This window comes from Bacillus rossius, chromosome 18 (genome assembly GCF_032445375.1).
Source record: "Bacillus rossius redtenbacheri isolate Brsri chromosome 18, Brsri_v3, whole genome shotgun sequence".
In the NCBI taxonomy this organism is placed as follows: Eukaryota; Metazoa; Arthropoda; class Insecta; order Phasmatodea; family Bacillidae; genus Bacillus; species Bacillus rossius.
The window spans coordinates 1,703,209-1,718,826 of record NC_086345.1 but is presented as its reverse complement, the minus strand read 5'-3'; the positions used below and the strand labels follow the sequence as shown (position 1 = coordinate 1,718,826).

At 39.0% G+C, this 15,618-nt stretch overlaps 1 protein-coding gene across 2 annotated transcripts in view; it reads left to right on the top strand.

The window, feature by feature from the left end:
• The first annotated feature begins 1,228 nt into the window (after positions 1 to 1,228).
• The window catches only part of LOC134541171 (xanthine dehydrogenase-like), a 296,422-nt gene continuing 282,032 nt past the window's right edge, over positions 1,229 to 15,618 (top strand). Inside the window, exon 1 of one of the 2 annotated variants that reach the window (XM_063384402.1) lies at positions 1,229 to 1,503. In XM_063384402.1, coding sequence (XP_063240472.1) covers positions 1,468 to 1,503 — 36 coding nt within the window. In that variant the 5' untranslated portion in view covers positions 1,229 to 1,467. The remainder of the gene's footprint in view (positions 1,504 to 15,618) is intronic. The other variant, XM_063384401.1, reaches the window with a different exon arrangement.

Below are 15,618 nucleotides of genomic sequence, written 5' to 3'. Positions count from 1 at the left end.
AGCAATAAATATTTAGTAACACAGCTTAAACAATACTCGTACCACACTGTTTAAATATACTGATTTACACTAGTATTTAAAATAATACGTACTTGTAGGAACGCCCTTTCCTTGCGAATATACTCCCGTGGCGCGGTGCACAACAATAACCTCGTACCCCGCTATGTTGTCGTCTGCCCCAAGCCATATGTGTGGCGACATGCGCAGGCGTGATCCAACCGGTGATACCCGCCTATCCCTGCAGCTAGGTGGGGTGAAACCTGAGCAGTACGCCACCACGTGCCGGCCGGAGTTCTCTGTACCGTCCACAACATACCAGAGAGATGCCACGCATGCGTAAACAGGACACATCCGTAGTGGGACATCCGTATTCGGACATCCGTAGTGGGACATCTGTAGTGGGACAATTTTTCGTGCGTGCAGCCAGCGATCATCGATTTATTAGACGTTGTCACGGCAAAAATATAAATAAAAGGTAAAAATATAAAAAAAAAATCATGTCCACCCGTGCGAAGCCGGGAGGGGCCGCTAGTAGTGTAGATTATAAAGAGGAAAGAGCCTCGTGCCACGTCAAACGTAAACAAACCTATCATCCATAGATAACCATAGCGCGCGTCGCGAGCATGGCTGTGCCAGGCGACATTCCGACTTCCATGGCAAAACAATTAAAGCGTTTTAAACAGAAGTATGCATAACATGGTCTATCAACTTTTAAAATTTAAAAAGAGGTTATTGTGACATAACGATAATCGTTGGACATATAGTATCGCAAAGTATTTTCTAGTTATTGATATGTTCTTTAATATTGTAGGAGATACTTTTGCTCTATCATCAATAGTTTCTGCAGCGCATGCGATGTAAAATGTTTTATGGCATTATTTTTACACCTTGGGTTACGTTACTAAAGTTTTAGTAAGGATTACTTATCTTTTCTAGCAATAAATATAGCCTATGCTACTCAGGGTGAATGTAGCTTTCTAATGGTATTTTTTTTTGAAATCAGCACAGTAGTTTTTGAGTTTATTCATTACAAACATACACACAAAAATACAAATATTTTCTCTTTATAATATTAGTGTAGATGTAGCTAACCTAACCTTTTACAATGAACAAAAAAAAAAAAATAACCGAAGATGCACGATCGGGTGTTTGGCTCTCTGGTCTGTGAAAAGAAGGCTTCACGTCAGCAACAGTGGGCGCAGCAGTTGCCGCTGTCGGCCTGCGCACGAGACGGGTTGCGGCTACACCCGGGTGCAGGTGTCTCGAGCCTGACTCGGCGGCACGGCAAGGTGCCGGGGAGGTAGGTCGACCAGGCCTCCCGCACTCGGCTGTAGGCGCTGGGCTGGGAGAGCGCTGTTATGTAAGAGCCATACTGCGGGCTGCGGGCCGGTTCGCCCTCAGGAGGAAGGGCGTGGGGAGGGGGTGTCCACTGCCTGCAGTCCGCCGCCGCGCAGTCGCCACGCAGTCATGGACGCGCTGGTGTTCTTCGTGAACGGCAGCAAGGTGAGTCCCGCAGGCCTCGTCTCGTGGCCAATCACAGAACAGCCTCTCTTCCCTTTCAAACACGTGCTCGAATGTGGAGACTACTGCTTCAGGCTACGTATTGACAACCAATCTGCGATTTCGTATACAGCTTCTTGGGCAAGGGAGACCTCCATCTATGAAATAATTATTTTAATTTATCGAAAATAACCCTGATTTACGTAGTAGAAAAAAATTATTATTTATTCCCATTCCCTGCGTATTAGGCGCGGTAATAAATATTCAGCTCTAAGTTATCAAAGTGAGGATGGTAATTACACATTCTTATTGCAATGTGACAAGAGTTGATCGCAACATAAGTTTTAAGTTAACGACAAGTAATAGTGCTTTTTTCACACAGTTTCCTTTGAGAATGCTAGAAGAATCACTCATATCCGTAAAACCTTATTTTGCAATTTTTCTATAGCATAAAATGCAAAAGAAAAATTAGAGTTTAAATTAAAACCTAGATGAGTTTGTACAATCCAGGTAACACTTTTTAAGAAAACCTAATTTTTGTCCAATTTAAAAATTCATTGAGCTACTCAATGAGAATGCTTAGCTAAATACTCACATAATATATTCCAAAATTTCAAATTTCATTAATTTTTCGTGTTAACAAATGTAGTGAAAATTTTTGATAAATGTTTAATTTCATCATCTATCAATCAGGTATCTGCAGATAAATCCTATCTAAGCCAAAATTATAAATAATATTATCATATAAGTACATGACTCTGCCAAACAATTTGTAGTCATGTATAAAGTAATTCAAAGAACTAGAAAATGAACCAACTTTATTTATTTTAGACTCAGTGTTCCTTTTAGAGTAAGTTGAAGTATTGTTTAATACTCCGAATACTTTCCATTTAACATTACAATAATTATCTTTTAATTGTATGACACACACAATTTTTATGTAAATTATTTGCTTAATGTTTTACAACATTTAAAGATTATAGCAGTAACGTCAGCGTATTTTATTTGAATTTGACACACAGCTGGAGTAGGCCCGGGAACATTAATCGAAATTAATTGATACAGTATCTATAAACCGATAAATACGTGAATTTTCATGCTTCTTACCTAGTGATTGGTAAGTTAGGTTATTTTTCAATGTTATTAGAATAGTTTCAAATGAAACCAGTATCCGACTGTTTAGCTCCTTGATGCTCAAATAAGTAGGAAGTTGTATGAGACAGAAAGGAATAGAGAGATTCTTGTAATTTGAATTCGCTTATAATGTAAAATAAGTGCATTTGTTAGCCACCTCCAAAAATTTGAAGAGAAAAACGAAGCTTTAATTATATGCCAAGGAAATAAACGAACTATCTCCTTTACATGGAAACGTTGTGTTAAAGAACCACTTATAATTCTCTAAAAATACACATAACCGTTTAATTAATTACACCTATACAACATATACGCAGCGATTTTAACAACATTTTTCGTCAATTTATTCTGAATTATCCTGAACACGAAAATAATTATATTATGTTTATTATGTTTACGTGAAATAAAACGCTACATTTTTGAGTAAATATCACATATAGTTAATTTCTCTAAAGTATCTTTGACTTTAGATGTCATACTAATTATTCGAAATTGTCAATGAAGTAAATAAGAAAGAAAAACGTTTCAATGGAAGAACTTGAAGGACACTTGTTTCGTCACAGATATTTCTCAGTTTGTAGCGCCTCTGGTGGCAAAAGCGAGTCCCTACGATGTTCACTTGTGTTCTCTCCAGACTGTACTGGCGGGATTCCAGGCTGACGTAACAGCCGCCGGATCTTGGTTCTGAAATCGACGTCAGACACCGCGCGTGAGTCGCCACTGGCTTGTGATTGGTCGGTTCGAGTCGCGGCTCGGTGGTCCCTGCGGGCTGATCACGAACTCTCGCGGAGACTTGCGGTATTCGCCACGCTCTACCCAGTTGGTAACTACGAACCAACATGCGGCGTGTGTTCATTATGATCTGTGACACTTGAGAGCCGCGTGTTTTCAAAGGCCAGCAAACACTGAATATTTAATGTGTGCATTAAATAAACTGTTTAGTAGTAGGTATATAAGTGGGGCTCCGGCGCCGGGTTTGCGCAGGTGGAGCAGGTGGAGCGGGTTAATGACCGATTGCTCTGACATCACGACGGACCTCTTGAACAGCCATTTTGTTTTCTAAAACTTTCCGTCATCGAATGCCCCACTCCCTAATGTCGAAATTTTAGTTACGGCCGCCATCTTGAAAATCAGTAGTTTTAATGCTAGAAAATCGGGAAAAATTTTAAAATTCATAAAAACATTTATTCAATAAAACATAATTAAATTTTTTTTTAAAAACACTTTTGCAAATTTCGTTACGGCCACCATATTGAAAATATGTAATTATTATGCTAGAAAAACCGATTTTTTTTTTAAATTATAAAAAAATTAAATTAATAAAATAAAATAAATTTTTAATTAAATACACCGTTACAATTTTCCATACGTTCGCCATTTTGGTAATTCGTAATTTTTATGCTAGAAAAAAGGGAAAAGTTTTTAAATATATAAAATAATAATTAAATTTTAAATAAAAACACTCCGCCATCCATGACTATGATGTCACGTCTGCCTTATTGAAAATCGGTAATAATTATCAGATTATAATATAAAAAAATTTGAATTAATAAAATATTAATAAGATATTATTCAAAACACGCACTTACGTCCTCGGTTCACCCCGGCGAGGATAAAAAAAACTACAGATCCTACCTCCACGGAAGCCACCGACAGACTAACCTCCCACCACTAATGCCAAGGTATATATCGACAGCTAGTATGACGTCACGTCCGCCATCTGGTTTTCATATGCTGGAGGCCACCATCTTGTTTTCGTCTGCTAGAGTGCACAACCACCATTTAGTTTAAGTTTTGTCCACTAGACATTTGACCTTCACCTTGAATATTGAACTTGACCTTTACCTTGTCCACAGAGACCATCTTGGACCCACCATCTTGTTTTCAGTACTCGCTACCAGGAGCGCTAGTTAACACACTTCGCCTCCTAGAGGACATCGCCACCATTTTGTTTTCAATACTTGTTACTAGGAGCGCTAGTGTCACATAGTGCACATGTCATCTGCTAGAGTGTGTTGCCATAATATTAGTTTAATTCTTAACTACTGAATAGGCATGCCTGGTTAATAAACTGTTATGAATAACTGACTCGAAAACACATTTCAAGGCATGCAAAGTACTCGCTTCGACTTCTAAGAAGACGGTAGAAATTGAGAAACGCTAGTAATTTACTTGTTTGTATTTGTAGAATTTATATAATAATTTTTTTTATTTGAATTTGTTTTGCTTTATTTCTCGAACCTGTAACCTTTATGATAATTATAATCAAATTAGTATGCTTTTACCTGAAATTATATTGTTTTGCATAATCTAGGATAGAACCGAGGTCGGATATCGTTCGAATCAATCATTATTTTATAAGTGTTTTTTTGAAGAATTCTGGAATTTTTCACCGAATTTCTAGGTCAAAAATAATGAATTTCTATAATATCATTCAGATGTCAAGTTGGTGGATACCAAGAGAGATAACTATTTGTTAATAAATAATACTGCACACTAGTGGCTAATAATTAAACTAATATGACGGCAACACACTCTAGCAGATAACATGTTTACTATGTGACACTAGCACTCCTAGTAACAAGTATTGATAACAAGATGGCGGGGAAGTCCGCCAGCAGGCATTGCGTGTTCACTAGCGCTTCTGGTAGCGAGTACTGAAAACAAGATGGCTAACCCAATATGGTCACTGTGGTCAACGTCAAAGGTCAAGGTCAAAGTTATAGGTCTACATTCAAGGTGAAGGTCAAATGTCTAGTGAACAAAAATTATTTTAAAATGGTGGTAGCGCACTCTAGCAGACTAAAACAAGATGGCTGACGTGATGTCATACTAGTGGTCGATATATACCTTGGCAATAGTGGTGGTAGATCACCTCCTCCACTAGTCCTTGCTAGTTGTTTTCCCCGAGCATAAATTTATTTCTACGCAATCTACTTTTACTCATAATTCAAAATAGACCGAAGCCTATAGTATATTCTGGATATTTAATGTCTAACCAACCTGTGCTCTCTCCTACATCGGAAAACTTACACGATGATATGCCTCCGAGTGCGACTGGCCGGGTCTCGGCTGGGCGTGTCAGAGAAATGACAAGTCATGTAAACAGCCTGGCTGTCGAGAGCGGCCTTGGAGCTTTACATAACACACACAACGAGTTTAACTAGGCCATTTTGACACAGAAATTACTACAAACCTCTAAATCAGATATCACGACACTCACATGCATCAGTTAGCCACCTAACTGAAGGGAAAGGGTGACCTCCCCTCGATACCTACACTAATTAAATTAGAGCCAAGCAACAGAGCGACAGCTATTTTACTACTTTCTGGACCGTGAGCCACCTTTAATCTTAAAATCGCACACTTCGCGCCCCGCCGTCGTTTCTGATGATTCGAATAAAGTGACGGGGTTGCAATCTTGTATTGACTTCCCACATAGCGAATTATAGGAACATAATAGTTCCTGGTATCGCTGTCACACGCTCCCGGCCGAGCATGTGAAGAGACGGCGGCGGTGGTAGATCAGTCAGCTGGTGGCTACCGTGGAGGAAGGATCTGTGTTTCTTTTTATTTTTGCCTTTGTCGGGTTCAAACCTAGGACGCAAGTGCGAAATTAGAATAATTTTTTATTAATATTTTATTTATTAATTACTTTTATAAATTTTAAATTTTTCCCATTAAAATATGATAATAATTACCGATTTTCAAGATGTTGGACGTGACATCATAATTCAGATGGTGCAGTGTTTATATAAATTTTAAAATTTTACCGTTTAGCTTAAAAATTATGGATTTTCAAGGTGGCAAATGTGAAGAAAATTTCAATGGTGATTTTTTAAATAATAATTTATTAAATTTGATTGATTAATTTTTTTCCCGATTTCAAGCATAATCATTACAGATTTTAAAATGGTGGCCGTATCGAAATGTGCAAGAGTGTTTTAGAATATTTTTATTAAAATTTTATTAATTAAATTATTATTTAATTATAAAATATTCCCCAATTATATAGCATAAAATTACGGATTTTTTAGATGACGGCCATAACGAAAATTTGCAACATTAGGGAATGGGGCATTCAATGGTGGAGGAATCTAGAAAACCAAATGATGGATCCAAAATGGCCGCTGTGACGTCATAATCCAAGATAGTGGATTCAATATGGCCACCATGACGTCAGAGCAATCGGTCATTGACTTCCACCTACGGAAACCTGGCGTCGATGCTCTATTTATATACTATTCTATGCTGTTAGTGAAATCTGTAAATTTTCTTTCCCTGATAAATTAAATATACTTGGTTAGAATATTTTTATTTCAGGCACTCATGATTTGTTTGATAATTGTTTAATAATCAACGATAAAAGATATTACAGTAACAATTATTAAGTTCAATTATTGTTTACATTGAAATTCATAAAAAAATAGTTTGATTCCTTAACAAATCCTGCTATGGTATAAAAAGTTGTGGCATTAAATTTCACATTATTTTATACTTAGTATAGCTATATTACATCGATAACATATAAAACGTTTCACACAACCAACTGATACACGCGTGATAACAAACGAAGTACCGGTGCGATAAATACTGTCCGGAATGTGTGCTCATACTCAAAGAATACGGCATGCACCGTCAGAAGGTCATCATTGGTCGGAGTTTTACGGAGAAATGTGTTCTTAATCAAGCAGCTTTTTCCTGTGGGGAAACTCCACCACCTTCGATTTTTACCGTGTCTCGCATATCAAAATGGATTTAATAATCAGTCACCGCAAGAATATACAGTCGCGGAAAGCCTGGCACCATCATCAGCAAAACTGCATAGTCGCGTGCAAGCCCGACACACCTGAAACAATGTAAGTCTTGTGCAAGCCAAGTTCAAAATGGCCATCGCGACTTCACAAATCCAAGATGGCGGTTTCCAGCACTCACCACACCCGGAACCCTGCGCTCGGACATACATTGACATACTACTGACTGCAACACTGAACAGTAAGGACCAAGCCCAGCTCAGCCTACATCACTACATTCGCGATCGAAACAGCACGGCCTGCTCCACTGAACTGTCAGGAACAAGCACACCACGCCCTCTAACACCAAACAGTCACGAACAAGCACACCGTGGTCTGCAACACTGTATGGGCATGGCCACCATCACTCAACAGGAGCGAGCAAACACTCCACTGCCTGCAACACTGAATAGTCACGAGCAATAACTGCATGATCTGCAAAACTGTACCGTCATGAATTAGAGACCCGGAAATTTCGCGGATTCTTCTGGCCTCAAGATAGAATTCAAAGTTATAGGTGTGCTCGGCCCATGTTTACTTTCCCATTGGTTGAATTCTTAGCGAGAACATTTTTATCCTTGTTATTTGGTACTACCTGATTCGCTTACTTCTCTCCTAGCTGGGCATCATTGACTCACGGTCGTAGACGGGCGTGTCCAAACAACTGCTGGCCAATCATGAACACAGTACAAGAGTGTGAAGGTTTGTATTCTAGCTTGCGACTAAATGAATCCGCGAAAATTCCGGGTCTCTAGTCATCATCAAGGACGGCATGGTCCCCATCAATGAACCGTCGCGAACAAGACCAGCACAGGCTGCAAATCTGAACAGTCACGAGCAAGCACGACACAGCCTGCAACACCGTATATTCGTGATCAAGGACGGCACAGTCTCCATCACTCAACAGTTGTGAACCTGATCAGTACGGCCTTCTACACTGAACAGTCATGGGTAAGCACGAATATCCTTGAAAACTGAACAGTCATGTATACACCGCAGGGCCGGCAACACTGTATAGTCATGTTTAAGGCCGGCACGGTGCCCATCACACAAGATTCACGAATAAACACAGGATGGCCAGTAACACAGAACATTCACGAGCAAGCACGGAACGGTCTGCAACCCTGTACAGTCACGAGTATGCATGGTACGGTGGCAACATTAAACAGTCATGAACAAGCACGACACGGCCTGAATTACTGCACAGTCACTAGCAAGCACGGCACGAACTGAAACACCAACCAGTTAAGATAAAGACTATGACGGTCTGTAAGTCTGTACAGTTCGAGCAAGCGCAGCATGGACTGCAATAATGTACAGTCACAAGACCGCAGGGCACGGCCTATATCACTTTACTGTTTCAGGTAAGCGCAGCACAGCCTGAAACACTGTACACTCTGTAGGAAACTGTACACGGCCTGCAACAATGTACATTAGTAATCCATCCCCCACGTGGCCCCCATCACTTTACAGTCGCGTGCTAGACCGACAAGACTTGCAAACCTGTACTGACACGTGCAATTCCGGTTTGGCCATAAAAAAATGAAAAGTCGCGTGCAAGCCTTCGCTTGCCTAAAACACTGTACAGATGTGTGCAAGTTGGCATTTCCCAATTCACTGTTCAGTCGTTAGCAAACCCAGCTAGCCTTCAACACTGTACAATCGCGTGTAAGCTCGGCACACCTGAAACAAGGTATAATTGCATGCAAGTCATCATTGCGTGCTACACTGTTCAGTCCTGTGCAAACCCAGCATGGCTTCTAACACCGTACAGTCGTTTGCAAGCCCGGCACTGCTTGCAACACGGTACATGAGCGTACAAGTTCACCACGGTCTGAAACACTGTACTGTCGCATAGGCTGCGTGATACTGCAGTACTACGACAGCACAAAAGCTATATTTTGCAAACGTTTTATTATTCATTTTTCATTAGCTTCTGAGTTGAGTCCATGTCTGTATAATTAATGGTTTGTCCAACTTTCCGAAGTGGCTGGTTGTCCACACGGGAGTGGTTCCAATTCAGACACCAACAAAAGCTAATGACTGGCAACGAAAGCCTTTGATCTAGATGCGATTTTTACCCGTATGATAAACGAAGATAAACTATTTTGTTTGAAAGATTTCTGTCCGTTAGATATGTATACTTACAATAAAGTATACAATATACTATGACTCATATGATTTATTTCTTACTATATAAGAAATATTTTAATAAATTATTCCGTTCATTTAGGAAGATAACGATCTTAAATATATATTTTTTAAATTTCACAGATTTTCGTAAGAAAATTTATTATAGACGAATAATATTAATTATAATAATACCGTTGCACTTGTTAAAGCATCATAAGGAAACAAATTTATGTCGCTCATTTCAATAACGTCACGCCAGTGAATTTACTCGCACTACGTCACAGACGTGTCGAACTTGAAGGCTAGGAAATAGCTTTATTCGCGTCGCTTCTATCGCGTCCGTGATTGGTCAAATCACTTTAATTGCAGCGTATCGATTCACCCGGATTTCCTTTTTACGTTTAAAAAATGAACATACGAGAATTACATTTAGCAACGGACGATTAGATTTTTGTTTGGAACTTTTGGCAGTATGTAATATATATGTTTCTGCGTTATGTTGGAAAGACAAACATAATTTTATAGTATTAATCGTCGAAATACCGATAAACTCAGCTCAATATTGATCATCTACTAGAAATATTTCAAGAAAATAAGATTTCGCTAAGATTGTAATAATAACCGTTTTCGACTAATATTAAATCGCACGTCGAAAATATTATAGAAGAAATTTTTTTAGACGATTTCAAATACAGCACACGACAGTAGGAGTATCGACCTAATACTGAAATTACGATAAATAACTACGAGTGCCAAATTAAAAAGGGAATACTTGGAGGACATAACTGTCACCAGAGATCTCGGAGGAGACGCACCGCCGTGTAGGAAGACGACGAGAAACTATTCAGTCATCCTCCGAGGGCGTCGCCACGCCACAGCTCCAGTCAGGAGTGCGGGAGTCCAGAGTTCCATAACATGGGTTTGGGACTACGACATTCTTCCAGCGAGGAGTTTCCAGGTTGAAACGTGGAGACTACTTATATGCCGATATCACTACATAGTATAAAACAAAGTCACTTCCCGCTGTCTGTCTGTCCCTATGTATGTTTAGATCTTTAAAACTATGCAACGGATTTTGATGCGGTTTTTTAATAGATAGAGTGATTCAAGAGGAAGGCTTATATGTATAATAAATGCATAATATGGCAGAGAAACACTGATAATTTTAGAGGTTTCTAATGTGATGTCGTAAATAAACACATTTTTTTTTGCTCTTACATTGCAAACGCTAGCTGAACCCTACAAGAAAGATCTAAATAATGTACTACAGTATTGTACACCTTAAAAAGGCCTACAAAAAAAGTCCGGGATGGTATATGTCTATCTCTTAGGGATAACCTACAATAACCATTTTTTATCCTTTACTTTTTACGAGAAATACCTAATGGCTTATTAACGAAGCGATTTTTAAGCAATACAGCATTAATCCTTATCCAATTAAGTACCTTAAATACATTGTGTATTCAATATAGATCAATATGGCCACTTTTAGCATGTAATTTAAATGAATATTTTCGAAGATATTACAGATTTAAAATGCAGGGACATGGCAGTTGCGGCGGTACCAGCCGGGGGGCCGGTATATAAAGACATTCTGTAGTATATTTATTATCAGCATTGCACCCGTGCGAACTAATTTAAAACTTTGGTACATTGAAAGACAAATCTTTAGTTTCAGCTTACCAGTTCATTCATGCCAACAGAAAACATTTAATTTGTACCAAATAATGATAACGACATAAATTGTTGACTATTTTAATTCGGAGGTACTTATGTGTTAATTTGGCAGTTGCCAATTTCAATTTAATAATTATCTATTGAATCCATGAGTTGCTTAGTTATTCTATCCCCACACCAACTAGCATGTACCAGAGGTCTTTCTTCACCCGCAGATCTAGCAATTATATAACCGAGGTAAAACCCATCTGTTGTTTGCTTTTGTAACATCAGATGATTTTTTTTTGTTTTGTTTAAGATTGCTATTAGACACTCATGTTTGGAATGGTTGAAACAAGTGAATATTACACGACTAAATAAATGGTCCGTAAAACCCAATCCATGCAATGAATCTAGTTTCGTAAGATAAGCCAGAGTGTTTTTTACTGATGCTTTGTGACAAAATTCAAATCGTTCATTAAAATAATTATATAGTTGTACGATGTTCATAGCTTTCGACTTTAGGAAATGTAATAATGTATTTGAATAGATCACACGAGGTTTCGTTATAATTTCAATCTTATTCGTGGCGTCCACACTTATAACTTAACATATTCTTTATTTACAATGATATTTTATGTATACAATTAAACACAATTCATGTTTTAATAAAATATTGTTGAGACAACACAAACTTCGATTAATTTGGTAATTTCTAACTCAAAAATACATTACAACCTGAATTTAGATATTTTCAGAAATTTACCAAACAAAATACTTTGCAATCTAATAAATAAGTTTAACCTTATCTGTGGTACTTTAATATTTTAAGGCCCTACTGCGTTATAAATATCCTTTAACTTTAAATAATGCCTCAAAAGTTTCATTAATCATAATTATAGGTTTTTTGATTTTGAGGTAAGTTTAAATATACACATTAAAATTCCATTTTGTTTTTTCACCCCAGAGGCTGGTTAAGACTCCCAATCATAGCCACGAGGATGCGAGATTGCAAAAGGCTCATTTAAACAAAAAAATTAGAACAAAATAAAAAGTAATTTTTATCCTTCATGTTATTTATGGTACCTATGCTATGAGACAGAGCTGTCCAATAAGCAGTCCAAAGCAGTATTCGTGCACATCAACACAACATAAAAAAAAATCTTTAGCAGAAGGCGCTGACTGCTGTTAGCACTGCGTAAAATAAAATATTCGCCAATTAAAATAAAAAATAAAAATGTGAACGAGTCCTTCAGTAATCGTCAGTGATGTGTAAACATGTAACCTCAGTAACGAACAAATACATGTTGCAAATTAAATTATAATATGAAACTTGGCGTTAGGTTCTTCCCCAATGGCGGCTGCTGGCAAACGACTATTCAAAGTACCCAAATTAAAGCTCGTAAACCTCAAAGAATATTAATAATTCTCAAGGAGAGAGGCGGAGGCTGCTGCACGAGACACGCCTACAGACACCTGCAAATGAACATTGAACCCTCGCGTGCGGGGAGAGACTCGCAAGCCAGCAGACTGTCGTGGCAGACAGATGTTCGCACGAGACACGTAGCACTACTCGCCTAGCCATCACGCCATTACGTAAAAGAAACACGGTTGAAATCATAATCAAGATCATGTAAAGTACTTGAAAGAATCAGTTCAAAGTACAAAACGCGGAACCAGATCAGAAAATCTGCCTACGAATGTATAACTTGCTACCAAAAAAAAATAATTGTAACGCATGTCCTGGAGGAGTCGATCCCACATACAATACTTCTAATGTCGACACTCTGAAAATTATAAGCAGCAAAAAAATTTACAAGACACCAGCCAGTACACTTTTTTTTATGTTGACAAAATTCTTGTTAGTAATCAGGAACGAAGGAGTGAGTAACCTGAACGAAGAACTGCTTACCAAGTATCCAGGATCTTACTGATACAGCCAATCCAGTGCACCAGCTTACTCCGAAATTTGGTTAATTGATTAACATTTTTAGTTTTTAACATCACCACCTAGTGTACAACAATATATGAAAGGTTATGATTTTAAGACCATAAATTTCCCACAGGTCTATTAGTTTTATTTCGTGGAGTAATACATTATTTCACAAAAGTAATAAAACAAGTTCCTATTAGATTTTCTCTAATGCTACGGTATTACCTGTACCAGCACTTTACCAAACCATCTCCCATAAAATATTTTAAGAATGCAGATGACATACTCAGACAAAAATGATGTTAGCAAAAACTGCCTTCAGCATTAATGTTAAAAAAAAATACCTACAAGCAAGACAAAACATGCATTACAGACCTGACCTAAATTACTGGTCACCTGTAGTTTATTGCATTAAGAAAAATGAAGTAGATTAAGAAATAAATTAATAAATGTTCTTTACTGTTATAATTTATTTTAAATTGCACATTTACACACAGTAAATTCTGACACTATATATTTTTATCATATACATTTCTCAGTACATGTGACATTCATTTTTCTTTAAAAACTTTTTTTTAGTTCGTTTTAAGAGTGAAAAAATACAGATCAACGTACAACTGTTCAGGAGTGTTACACCTTAGAGCAGAACAGATGTTGATGCTAGAAACCTACGTTTTCAAAATTTATAATGTTTTTTCAAGTAAAATTTTCTTGTAGCCTGTACAACACACTTCTCACACAGAAATTTTACATGGTCAAGATTTCTTCTGCAGCCATAATTCAAAGCAAAGTAATATTTTTTGCCAAGTTATTTGAAACAATAAAAAGCAATATTTTTTCTAGTGAAATTAAATAAACAAAAAAAACTCTTAACTCTATAGTTGTATTGTGCAGCTCAAAAATACCAGAAATAGCGTGAAAGTGCTCTGTAAGGATCGAAGTAGAAAGGGCCGTATCTGACGAGACACGGAGGTCAGCGAGGTGGTTGGCCGCCGGACAGTGCGGAGCTGTGAGCCAGTTGGTAGCCCTGCCTGACCGGTCTCATTGTGACGTCAATGGAAGTGGAAATGACCTTCCCGAAACAAAAAGAATACACTACCAGTTTTTTTTTCCAATTTAGTAAACAACCTTTTAGGCAAACTAAAAAAGCTCGCTCGTAAGTTGTAATTTCAGGCAAAAAATTTAATTAAACTGTATGATTATTGCTTATATTTTCCTTACTTTAGTATGCAAGCCGACAAAGACATATACAGGATATATAATTTCTTAAAGGCCAAACTCTGTAAAAAAAAAAAAAAAACTGCACAGTTCTAAAGTAACCAAAATGTCCTATAAATTTTGTTAAATTTTTTTTAGGAGTTACTCAAAATTTTGTGTTTTATAACTTTTTACTATGCTGCACCAAGCGTGGGGGGGGGGGGGGGTGGGAAGGGAATAGGGGAGAGAGTGCGCATTTAACGAAACTATGAAAGAATACAGCACACGGCTTTTATATTTAGAATTGAAATATACAGTCTTGTTATAACTGGGAATACAGGTTCGGAAAGGATAGCCCAATTAATTAACTACACATTCCTTTTTAACTGCTGTTTGTACCGCTAATAAAATTATGAAACTCAAAATTACTATCCACAAGTTAATCACTATTTCGTTCAGTACGCACCTCACTCTCTCGACCGAAGCTCGGCTCGACAGTGGCTCTCTAATGCTCGTCTCGTACAGCGCACCCCTGACCCAACACACGGACTCACGCCACTCTCTCGACCGGAGCTCGGCTCGACAGTGGCTCTCTAATGCTCGTCTCGTACAGCGCACCCCTGACCCAACTCACGGACTCACGCCACTCTCTCGACCGGAGCTCGGCTCGACAGTGGCTCTCTAATGCTCGTCTCGAACAGCGCACCCCTGACCCAACACACGGACTCACGCCACTCTCTCGACCGGAGCTCGGCTCGACAGAGGCTCTTAATGCTCGTCTCGTACAGCGCACCCCTGACACAACACACGGCCTCACGCCACTCTCTCGACCGGAGCTCGGCTCGACAGTGGCTCTCTACTGCTCGTCTCGTACAGCGCACCCCTGACCCAACACACGGCCTCACGCCACTCTCTCGACCGGAGCTCGGCTCGACAGAGACTCTCTACTGCTCGTCTCTTACAGCGCACCCCTGACCCAACACACGGCCTCACGCCACTCTCTCGACCGGAGCTCGGCTCGACAGAGGCTCTCTAATGCTCGTCTCGTACAGCGCACCCCTGACACAACACACGGACTCACGCCACTCTCTCGACCGGAGCTCGGCTCGACAGTGGCTCTCTAATGCTCGTCTCGAACAGCGCACCCCTGACACAACACACGGCCTCACGCCACTCTCTCGACCGGAGCTCGGCTCGACAGAGGCTCTCTACTGCTCGTCTCGAACAGCGCACCCCTGACACAACACACGGCCTCACGCCACTCTCTCGACC